This window comes from Rhipicephalus sanguineus, chromosome 7 (assembly GCF_013339695.2).
Source record: "Rhipicephalus sanguineus isolate Rsan-2018 chromosome 7, BIME_Rsan_1.4, whole genome shotgun sequence".
Lineage (NCBI taxonomy): Eukaryota > Metazoa > Arthropoda > Arachnida > Ixodida > Ixodidae > Rhipicephalus > Rhipicephalus sanguineus.
This window is the reverse complement of record NC_051182.1, coordinates 9,707,806-9,719,964: the sequence shown is the minus strand read 5'-3', so window position 1 is coordinate 9,719,964 and position 12,159 is coordinate 9,707,806. Positions and strand designations below refer to the sequence as shown.

At 52.7% G+C, this 12,159-nt stretch overlaps 1 protein-coding gene across 1 annotated transcript in view; it reads left to right on the top strand.

Annotated features, from left to right (window-relative positions):
- Positions 1-12,159, top strand: part of LOC119400575 (DNA excision repair protein ERCC-6) — a gene marked incomplete at its 3' end in the record, with an annotated part of 295,855 nt that overhangs the window by 236,666 nt on the left and 47,030 nt on the right. Inside the window, 1 exon segment of the mRNA XM_037667637.2 lies at positions 4,941-5,093. Within this exon segment, the coding sequence (XP_037523565.2) occupies positions 4,941-5,093 (153 nt within the window).

The window sequence follows — 12,159 nt, the reverse complement described above, 5'->3', positions numbered from 1 at the left end:
TGGGGGGGGGGGGGGGAGGTGGGGTCCACACATACTTTATGTATGTTTTGTGCGTGCGTTTGTATGTGTGCGTGTACATATACGCAAGCAAAATTGAAAATTTTCAGGGAGGGTTTGAACCCCCCCCCCCTGGCTACGCCCCTGTATAGTATTGTGGGATGCGGAGTCGGTGAAAGGACGCATCCCAACATAAAACATAACGTTTCTTCGTCCTTGTGTATTACACGCGCTGTTCACGTCAATATAAAACATAACGACTGTTTATTAACGGAGTAGCAGCAGCAGGGCAAGCATGCCGATGCTGCGCTTCGAAAGGTTAGAGAAACAAAACATGAAACCAAGCTTGGTAGCTTGGGTTATATAGCCAGCGGTGGTGACGTAAGCCTCCGACGGAACTGCGTGGCGCTGTCTTATCGGAAGCGTGTTGCAGCAGGTAGCTGTGTCACGCCGGGCTAAACATGACGAGACGGAGGCTGCGTAAGTCTGCGCAGTGGTCGCCACATCACCCCCCCGCGGAGTGCAGAGCCCTCAGGGTCTGTAGGAATCTAGGAGGCGTACCAGACGTCCAGGGCGTGTCGTGAAAGGAGCGGGCTGCGACGTCGGTGGCTGTGGACGTACGCCAGTTGAAAGGGTAGCGCTGCCAGGTTCGTTCGCCGCGATGTACGCGGGGGCTTGAGTCGGTCCTGTCCTCGTCGGTAACACGGAGTGGCGAACGGGTGCTCAATTTTTTCCTGGGGGTTGGGGCTGAGAGTGGCGTAGAGGACGGGTGTAGAAACCTAGTGGATTTTGCGAGCCGTTCGGCTGACGGGCGGGGCTGCGGAGAGACGCTCCGGGAGGGCCGAGTGGGTCCGCGAGAGAGAGGTCGCACCGGGCGCGCTCGTCGACGAAGGCGGGACCGTCGTGGCCGCCAGTACCGGGGAGGGTGCCGGCGCAGTCATGGATGACAGGGTGCTGCCGTGAGGGTGCAGTACGACGCTGCCATCGTGCGCCAGCAAAGCCTGTATGCGCTGCTGGGGAGTCACTGCCGGAGTCTGCGGAACCTTGCTCACCACGATCTGCACGCTCTCTGTGACTGGCGCGGGCGCGACGGGCACAGAGGACACCATACTGCCGCCCGTCGAGATGAGGGGCGCCGACAGGGTGCCATGATGGTGGTGGTCCGTCCCCGCCACATGTGTAGCCGGTTGTTATCGGCTGGGGAACAGTTCCGACTGGCCATGGTGCGGGTTCGTCTGCTGCTGCGGGTTCGCCTGCTGCCGCGGGTGCCGGGGGCTCGTCTGCCGTCGCGGGCGGTGCCGGGGCTCGTCTGCCCGTCGCGGGCGGTGCCGGGGGCTCGTCTGCCGTCGCGGGCGGTGCCGGGGGCTCGTCTGCCGTCGCGGGCGGTGCCGGGGGCTCGTCTGCCGTCGCGGGCGGTGCCGGGGGCTCGTCTGCCGTCGCGGGCGGTGCCGGGGGCTCGTCTGCCGTCGCGGCGGTGCGAGGCTCGTATGCTGCGGGGTGCCGAGGGCTCGTATGCTGCGGCGGGTGCGAGGGCTCGTATGCTGCGGCGGGTGCCGAGGGCTCGTATGCTGCGGCGGGGCCGAGGGCTCGTATGCTGCGCGGGTTGCCGAGGCTCGTATGCTGCGGCGGGTGCCGAGGGCTCGTATGCTGCGGCGGGTGCCGAGGGCTCGTATGCTGCGGCGGGTGCCGAGGGCTCGTCTGCTGTGGCGGGTGCCGAGGGCTCGTCTGCTGCGGCGGGTGCGGGCACGGTTGCTGCGGCGGGTGCGGGCACGGCTGCTGCGGCGGGTGCGGGCACGGCTGCTGCGGCGGGTGCGGGCACGGCGGCTGCGGCGGGTGCGGGCACGGCTGCTGCGGCGGGTGCGGGCACGGCTGCTGCGGCGGGTGCGGGCACGGCTGCTGCGGTGGGTGCGGGCACGGCTGCTGCCGGTGGGTGCGGGCACGGTTGCTGCGGCGGGTGCGGGCACGGTTGCTGCGGCGGGTGCGGGCACGGCTGCTGCGGCGGGGAGTATGTGACGTGGCGCTGCCGGTTGCGTGGGGCTAGCACGAACCCTCGAAGTTGGTCGTATGCCTGCGGCCCAGGAGGAGGCACAACGCGTCGCAGAGCAGGGGGAAGCATAGCTACCGTGATGGCGTACTTGTCCTGCTGCGAGACGATGTTACGCAGGGAGAAGCCAGCCTCCATCTTGATAAGCCAGATGGCTGGACATTGCGGCCAGAATTCGGGAAAGTCCGGCGGCAGCAAGATGCAGTGCGCCGTGGTTTCATCCGGTCGCAGCGCCATCGTGATAGGCGTGTCAGAGGTCGGTTGACTCGGCGTGAAGGTCCCGTGGAATCTTCTGGAAGGTCATTCCAAGGTCCGGGTCATGGCGGTGCGGTTTGTTCGATTTCCGGGTCACCAGATGTGGGATGCGGAGTCGGTGAAAGGACGCATCCCAACATAAAACATAACGACTGTTTATTAACGGAGTAGCAGCAGCAGGGCAAGCATGCCGATGCTGCGCTTCGAAAGGTTAGAGAAACAAAACATGAAACCAAGCTTGGTAGCTTGGGTTATATAGCCAGCGGTGGTGACGTAAGCCTCCGACGGAACTGCGTGGCGCTGTCTTATCGGAAGCGTGTTGCAGCAGGTAGCTGTGTCACGCCGGGCTAAACATGACGAGACGGAGGCTGCGTAAGTCTGTGCGCAGTGGTCGCCACAGTATGATGCTGACCAAGCGAGCTGTCGAAACAACCAAAGCGACATTCGAATAAGCGAACACGGTGCGTGATCAGGCGTCGATATTATTCGAAATGAAACACGCCTCTGCAAGAAACATGCATCGTCGAAGTGGGCATGAAATATTTATTTATTGTTTGCGTATATCATTATGCTGTCAAAGGGAGCTCTAAAAAAATCCAAGGCGACATTAAACTTGCGATCCGACGTTGTTATCATTCGATGCAAACCTCGGCAAAAGTGAAACTCCCACGAAACTGAACACTGCGCATTGCGATGCAGCCAGTGACTCAACAGGGCAGATGTAAATTTATGCTCTTCACACTGAGCTCATAATAAATTTAAAGCCGCACGACAAACTTGGCATCCAAGCAATTGAAAAGTTATCAATAGAAAACGCACGCGAAAGCGTGCTGGATGGTTGCTGACAGCTCCGAGTATACAAGACTGCCGCAACGAATGTGCGTTTTACCGGTAACATAATTACAGAACTCGCGCAGTCACCTCCCTACTCATGTCAAAGAAATGTGCCCGTTCAGCATCTGCACGCACGTAGCGCTCGCACAAACAGCATCGCCCTTGACGACCTGCTCGGTCCCGAAAAGGTGGTCGATCAACCGTCATCCTCTGATTCCCACCGTTAAAACGTTTTTTTCCATCTCTGGGATCTTTCTAAACCTTCAGAGCAAGCGACACGTGAAGCTGCACGTGCACGGCGAGCAGAGAACAGCGCGTGCAGGGTGCCTGAACGTGCGGAGACAGCGCAGTCAAAAGGCTGGTGTGGGGACAGGAGCGACCGGTTTTCGCAAGAAAGGCGGCGAAACGCGTGCGACGCAGCGCCCCCTGGCCGAGCTTGGGAGGCCTCTTTCCAATCTGGCAACGCTGCCGAGAGGCGCATTTGACGCCTAGGCGCGTGCATACGCGTGCATACGCGTGCCAGTGGTTGGGGCTTTATGTCGCTTGTCGTTCGCTGTGTGTGCATCAGAACAGCGTCTCTCTCTGTTCCCGCCGCTAGACAGGAGATGGACGACGGCAATGGCAAACGAAAGCGCAAAACGATTACAATCGAGCAGAAGGTGGCTATGTTGAAAGCCGTTGAGCTGCGTTGAGTCCGGCGTCAAGAAGAAAAAAGTTGCCCAAGATTTGGGTGTAGCGTTGAGCACGGTAACACAAGCGTGAAATTGACCGAATTCTACTCAATATAAGCATGAAGCGCGAGACTACAATCAACCTCTACATGGCGATCGAGATGCTACAGGCTGCTTGGATGTCTGTAACAGCAAGCATGATCGTCAACTGCTTCCGGCATGCCTCATTTGGCGTCAACAGCAGCGGTGACAGCGAAGATATCAGAATGAGGGTGCCACGGGTGACCAAGACCTGGCGTCGTGGGATGCTCTCCTTGACGCTGGAGTTGTGCCCGACTGCGACACCTTCTGCACGTAGTACGTCAGTGCCGATGCTGACGCGGTGACAACCGAAGAGCTGACAGAGGCTGAAATTGTGCGTGCGGTGACGGGTGGTGAATGACGACAGTGACGAATGTGTCGACGACAGCCCGGAGTTGGCGAACCCGATGTTCCGACGTCCGCGCAAGTGCTGGATGCGACAGACCTGCTGCGCCGCTTCTTCGGCGCTCACGATGACGGCGAGGACGGACTCGACATAGTGGCAGCGGCCGAAAAAGCCATCATCCGCCTGAGGAAGACACGGCAGAAGTCTATTAAGGTCTTTTTTTCTGCTAAGTGAGCCGCCAGCTGGTGTGCAGTGTTTGGCGTGAATAAAGTACCAGTTCTTTGCTGTTCTTTCTTTTTTTTTTCTTTTCCTAGTTTTTCTCCGTGCGACGGCCGTTTTTAGTTTGCGTGGTGGGCTGCTGTGGGATTTGGTGGTGAGTACATCCTCTCTTGCGTGCTAATTGTTGGTAGAAATGGATATTGGCTATAACGAACTAATGGTTATAACGAAGTAATTACGACTCCCCCTTCAACTTCGTTATAACGAGGTTTTACTGTATTGTAATTATCGATGTAAGTGTTGATATTATTGCTGTAAAAAAAGGTACTCAGTGTGTAGAATGCCACCATCGCTTTCTTGATCTTTGCGTAGTATGTATGTATTCTTTTTGTATGTATTTGTAAGTATTCATCCTTGTATCCCCACTCTTGCTTACAGCCTTCTTAGGCTAGCAGTACATTACAAATGAATAAGAGCGCTGTTGGCATTGCAGGTACCAGCAGACTGGTGTGCGCTGGCTGTGGGAGCTGCATCGGCAGGGATGTGGAGGCATAGTGGGGGATGAGATGGGCTTGGGCAAAACCATCCAGACCATTGCCTTCCTGGCAGGACTCAGGCACAGCCGGCTGCGCACCCTGGGTGACAGGTATCACTTTGGCTGCCTTGCCTGGTTTGAGTGGGGAAAGTGCGATGACTGATCACAGGGGTGAAGGAACAGTAATGAGGAATTGCCCTTCCTCGGTGCGTTTATCATAACCACTTGCTATTCTTAATTGACATTCTTAATTGCAGGACAGCAATGATGGCCACCTCCCCTCCCCACTTATGCTCTGTTCCTTGTTTTCTCTACCGTCGTTGACCATGGAAACAGGCCCAGAAGGGTAATGGAACGCTCGCTGAGCAGTGATTGACACCGGGGCACATGCAACGCGAGAGTTGTTTGATCATATCAGTTGTGAAACTCCGTTCCAAAATCCGGTCATGCCCATGGAGCAATTTGTAGAGGATGGCACACTGACATGCCACCTGGCAGCAACAATGGAAAACGCACTGTCATTGCGCTAGTTACTACAGCAAGAATGAGGGCAAGTTCTTTCAAGAAAGGTCATGGAGTTTCTTAGCCACAGGATCATCTGCAAAATGTAAGCTGCAGATGTAAGCACACTACTCACTTCATCAATGTGGCATCCCTTGTGGGCTTGTGCAATGCAACACACAAAATTCCCATTTATTAGTTTGTTTTCCCACTTACAACCGGCGCTACAATCAGCAGACCGCAATTTCGGCCAATGGCGTGTCCAGATTTTGATACGTGGAGCCTGTGAGGAGTTGTGCAACTTGTATCATTTAAGAACTCTGCATGTGCGTCGGACAATGCTAGACACTGTGGCACTGCAAAGAGTCAGCCGAGCTTCTTGATTTTGGTAAGTCTGGTGGACTTGATGCCCACTGGCCAACGGGCACTCACTGGACCTTTGTTGCCTGGACTGAGTGTCACTGCCGTTTCTTCTGTATAAAAGTGGCGTTGCATCACATTTATCGCAACTGTCATCGTGACATTAGTCATTTACTGGTTGTGCATTGCATCTATATGTTTGTGGCAATTTCTGTAATGAGTAGTGTAATGAGTATTGCCTCTGTGGAACTACAGTAAAACCTCGTTAATTTGAATTTCACGGGACTGGAAGAAATGTCTGAATTAACCGAATGCCGAATTATCGAAAGTATGAAGGAAACAATAAACAGATGCATTTTCATTTTCTTGATGAATAGATAAATCCAGTACTTAATTTGCATAAGGGCACTGTAAAAGCTACGGTTTTCATCATTTGTGACTTCGTTCACAATGTTACCGTGGCTCATGACCCCCGTGTCTTAAGGTGAAGCGTACCGCCACGACCATGCACACGTGACAATTTTTCCACCGGAAAAATGGCCGGCAACTAATCACTCGCCCATGACAATGTAGCAAGCGAGTTATATGCCAGCATGCGGACTGTGGCTGTAGCTCATCATCTTCAACAGCTTCCACCATTTTTGGGACATTGTGCGCGCATTGCCCGAAGTCCAAACGGAGCTACTGAGTACCGCATTCGCTGTGTACGAAACAATGGTCGCTAACGGCACAATCATAGCATCCATGCAGTTCTGAAGGCAGGTGCGCGGCCTACGTCCGGAGTCGAAACGAAACCGCTGAGTACTGCATCTGCTGCTAAATAAACCTGGCTGGCTAATGAAAAATCACTGATAGCAACTACGCAGTTCTGAAGGCGCATGGAGAAAACGAAACTACTGCTTGTGGCAGCTTTAACCCCAATTGCTATTGATGCGATCATAGATAGAGCCCACACAGTACATATGCGCCTTGAAAAAATCAAAAACGAAACCAAGTTTGCCACAGCCGCTAAAGCCTTGGTCGCCAACAATGCGACTGTGGTAAGATTGTGGATGGTGACCACGCATTTCTGAAGGTCCACGGCCGTTTCGATTGTTCGCGAACGCCGTTATCGCTCCTTTGCGTCGCCCATTTGCAACGCTTCGTGTTTGGCACGCTCCGAGGATCATCCAAATTGACTGGGTTATGGCCAAATATGACTGTATTACCGAGAGCTTGATGTCACTAAACAATACATATGCTTGATGAGACCAGAAAACTTGTCAGAATTTCCGAGTTAACGGGAGTCAAATTAACAAGGTTTTACTACACCATACTTTTCATTTGTTCAATGTTCAGTGCAACCCTTGTGTCATGAGTAAGAGCCATGTGGCAGGACAGAACCCAATGAGAAAACATTGGACATGTTCAAAGAAAGCACGAGCATGCTGTCATTGTTTTCGAAGGCATGATGTTTATGAGATGGGATGAGAGATGAGATGTGGCTCGGAACACGTGGTTTTTTTATTCGATACAAGGAAACCCTGAGCACTCTCAACAAATATGAAAATATGTGAAAATCATACCTAAAATGGTAGACAAACCTGACAGGATAAGACTGGACTTGTAGGTGGTGATACTTGTAGCGCACGATGAAGAACACTGACAAAGACAGGACGGAGCACATTGTTCTACATTTACTTTCTTCGTTCGTGACCTCACTGCGAGTTTCTCTATATAGACAGAACCTCAATACAAGCTAAGAATCAGTTATTCAACTCTTATTGCCCACTGGAGTTGATCCTTGTTCTTAAACCTAACTGAAGTCTGGCCACCCATTCCTCACAGCTGGCTCTCAAAGGGAACGCTCTCACTTCTAGGGGTTATCAGTATACAGTCGATCCCGGATATATCGAACTCGAAGGGGACAGCGAAATATTTCGATATATCGATAATTCGAAATATAAAATATGCATATTTAAGGCTTATATTAATGCATTGCAGGTCTCGAAACAGTTTCTGGAATTTGTAACAAGCGCTAACATGACGATTTGCTCACAACTAGCATGCTAAATAACAAGATGGCAACGTCTTCTTTTGCAAGTTACCGCACTTTATTTCGCACGAAAACAGTCCGTAAACTTGTCTTGCTTCTGGCATGCCGTCAAGTTTATCAAGTCATCCTAAATATCATTGAAGCTTTCCAAATAAGCAAATTCAGCACCTTCCGCCACAACAGCGGTGACTGACGCTGAATGCTGATGCAAGCTCTGGAGCGAAGAGGTTGTTTAGCGGCAGCGTTGACTTAGCGGTGGCGTTGACATCTTCATAACTGCACGGGTACACTTCCGCAGCACCGCCAACGTCAGCCTTGATCGCGGCATCGATACAGTCAGAAACAGCGACGTCGTCATCTGCACTGATGTCACGTATCTCGGGAGCGCTTGCAATATATGATGGAGTTGGGAGAGAGAGCGAGGCCGGAGACCGTGGCGTCACTGCAAACAAACTTTATATAACACAACACTGCAAACAAGAAGTTAACACCAAAAATTTACATCAAAATGTAACGTTAGAAAAAGTGACGCTATAGCGCGCAATCTCTAACAAATCGCAAAGCCTACAGGCTATGCTTAACTCCTACAGACTCCAAAGTCTGGCCACTATGGCGCCTCAGTCTCGCTACGCGAATCGAACATTCTTACGGTTCGTGTTGCCCGTCGCCTCGATTCGATGCGAAGATTGACGCCCTGCCCAGTCGTCGCAGCTGCTGTCGACGTCTTGGGGTCGTCGTCGTCGATCCGCCGCGTCGCTAGTCTTCCTCGTCGCCGATCCTCCGGCCCTTCGTCGAGAACATCCGTCTCGTCCAGTTAGGCCTAACTCCTGGCCTCCCCTTGGTGCCACCGTGCGAACTGTCGACGTGGCTCTCCGGTGATTGTCGGCGGGTCGCCGTCGTCTTGCCGAGCTGTGATGGTGCCGCAGGTGCCACGAGAACTGCGTGATGAGGCTGCCGCAAGCCCAGGACGCCTCGCTCGGTAGACTCCGAGGTCGACGGCCACCCTCCCGGGGCATGCACAACGCTGCCTCCCGAACTCAGCCCTGCTGTTCCCGTCGCGGACGCGACGCTGGCCTCCACCACCTTGCTCCTCGACGACTCCACCGAACAATGCCCAACTCTTCCTCTGTGGTCCCACACCTCAGCTCGGGTCGCGTGGCACGCGCCTTTCTCCGGCCAATTGCTTGCGTCGACGTGGCGGGGGTGCACACCATCGGGTACTTTTCCATTCCCCGCACACCATCGATGCCTTGTGCTGTCCGGCACGTGCCCCGTGCCCCTTTACTCATGACAACTGATGAAGTCGCTTGCTGCACTCCCGTCCGAGAGCGTGCCCAGTTTGCTTAGTCGCAAAATTCACTGAGGCACTGTACGCCGTTGTCAGCGGTCATGACACACCCAACCACCTGGCACCAAAGCCCGCAAGGAAACAGTTCATGACTCTGCTTTGCTTGACGTCGTTCCAAGCACCAGTCATCATTTTATCGCTACGAGCCGGTCACTGCAGGGCGTGCAAACACGGACACAAGAAAGAAGTCAGGACACCACAAACGCCGTTTTTAGAATGAATACTTACCAACTAGCTCAGCTCTCTGTTATTCTAAGCTCCTCAAGATATTAAGGGGAGACATGGATCTTGAAAAGTGTGTTTATAATAGTTGGGTGAACAGAATGAAATTTAATACACTTATTCAGTTTTTTCTGCAGACTCCCAAATGAGGATTTTTCAGGAACGAAGCGAAAAGTGCACGAGTCCTCAAGCCGCAAGAGACAACGCAGCCCACAAACAATGAAGGAACAAGTCCCCACAGTCAACATCTTGGCGATGGCTATGACACTTGTAGCTTTGCAGCAAGCAGCCGCTGCTTTGGCGCAAAAAGCAAGAATGAGCGTAGCCTCCGAGATGTGTGTTTTATAACCGAAAACGGCAAAAATACGTCACGACGTTGCGGATCTCAGAGGCTATGCTTTTCTGGCCCGCGTGCCATCGTGCGCGAACAAACAGGGAATGGAATGCGGACATTGTGACGAGGCTGCCGAGTATCTCTGCATTCATCTCATTTTGGTGCCTTCAGCAATCGGCCCCTTTGAAAAACACTATGCACGCGCGTTACAACCTACACGCTGAAAGAATGCCACGCTGAAAGAATGCCAGCGCGAAAGCAATCATCAAAGGTGCCGGTCGAGCGCCCGTTGCCCCGAAGTGTGCGCCTGCTTCTCGCCGTTCATGCATTCGAGTGTCAAGGGCTCGCCCGCCGTCTGAGCCACCTGATGCACGCCACGCAGTGACGAATGCCTCCGGCAACCGCTCGGTGCCAAAAAACAAGCCACTTTGTCTTATTCCTTCTTGGGCGGCGACTGCGAAGCACGCAAACAGCAAACAGTGGGGTTGAACCAATGCAAACCTCGCCACTGCCACGCTGGGGCCTGTAAGAGGCCCATTCATGCACAGCCGGAAGGCACCACTTAGCAATCGGGGGGTCAGCATGATGGTGTTTCCATCCTTTCCTGCGGCCCCCAGTGGGGGGGGGGGGGCGGGTTCTTTTGTCCTGGGTGCGACAAGAAACCAGATGCACTCCGCCATCTCCGGCGCCCAAGGACTTCGCGGGGCGACGCGCAGTTGCTTCGGAGTCTGCGGTCAGGGCCCATTTGGTCGCACCTGTTTTGACCAAATGCCGCCAAAGTCGCGTCGCATGCCGGAGTGAACGCAGCACCACGACTGCCATGGCCTCCCAAGCTTTTGTAATGTAGATGCGCTGATCGAAATGCACAAACGGAATAAGTTTACAGGACGAGTAGTGTGCACTCCCAAGTTTACTGTCCAAAGTAAATAAAAACCACCGTGTGCCCGGTTCTGAAGGCGGTCCTACACCCCCCACCCAAGACTTCACAACAACTTGTATGCAGTGTTGCCGAAGTAAACACGGCAAAAGGCGGACCGCGCTCGACTTGAGGGCGCATGGCAGGTTAACAGCCGTAGCTAAACTGCACCGTCGAAGGGTGCCCAGCTGCGGTCATGCAGCTTCCGGCATGCAGCAACGTGCACATATGCCATCACGAAACGGAAGTGCGGAAGATGTCCTAGTTATTTATGGTAAAATAATAGAACAAAAACAAAACAATGATCTAAACTAGCTTGTAGCACCAGCTGACATGTTAAGGCTAGTAGAACTCGTTGTTGGTCTAGTTGGTGCATTGCATCAAGGAATTATATTGCAGGAGGATCGAAAGGTGGGCCAGTTGGTAATTCATTTTCTTCGTTCAGCGAACTGGGAGCGTGGAAAATACACAAAGGACGAAGCGAGGAACCACATAAGACGAGCGCTCGTCTTATGTGGTTCCTCGCTTCGTCCTTTGTGTATTTTCCGCGCTCCCAGTTCGCTGAACGAAGAAAATCAAGGAATTATACCAGCCGAAAACAGACGAACACAGGAAACGGTGAAGGAGACAGGAAAGCGGCCGCTTTCCTGTTTCCTTCACCGTTTCCTGTGTTCGTCTATTTTTGGCTGGTATAATTCTTTGATGTTAAGGCTAATCAGTGAGCTTCCCTGCTCACTAATACAGCACACGTATGCGACACGTTATGCAGATGTAACGCAATATCTAGTAGATAAGAATAAACATGTCAAAGCAGCTCACTCAGCATGCTTGCTTTCCAAACGCTCAATATGTAATACATGTGATATATGACACAAATGTGGACTCATAATAATAAATAAAGCAAATGCATGCCGCCGACAGTTGTTCGGGAGCAACACTAGTGAATCCAGGAACATTATACACAATCTCCTGCACATGCCATTTTATATTCGATTATATTTCCCCAGCCAAAATGGAAAACACGCAATAAAGTGCATTGGAAGGTAAAGAAATAAAAAAAGATAGCAGTTTACAAGAATACACTTGATAAAGGTTGCACACTATGGCATAATGTCCAATACAGCCATCACCGTTCGCTTGTGTTTATTGCCTTTTCACAAATGATTGATTTTAGTCAGTCACGTGGCACATCTGTAGCGCAATTCCCCTCCAACATGTACAACCAACTAGCCCAATTTGTAACTTTGCTGACACCTATTTTTATTATTTATTTTTTGTAAAAACACCAACTTCACCAAAATTATGGGGTGGGGGGGGGGAGGGGCCCCCCAGCTATGGCAAGTGCCTGACTGGCCTGACTGGCAAGTGCCCATGGCTGATGACGCTCGACTGAAGACAGCCTTTGTCACACCCGACGGCTTGTACGAATTTAACGTCATGCCGTTTGGACTGTGTAATGCA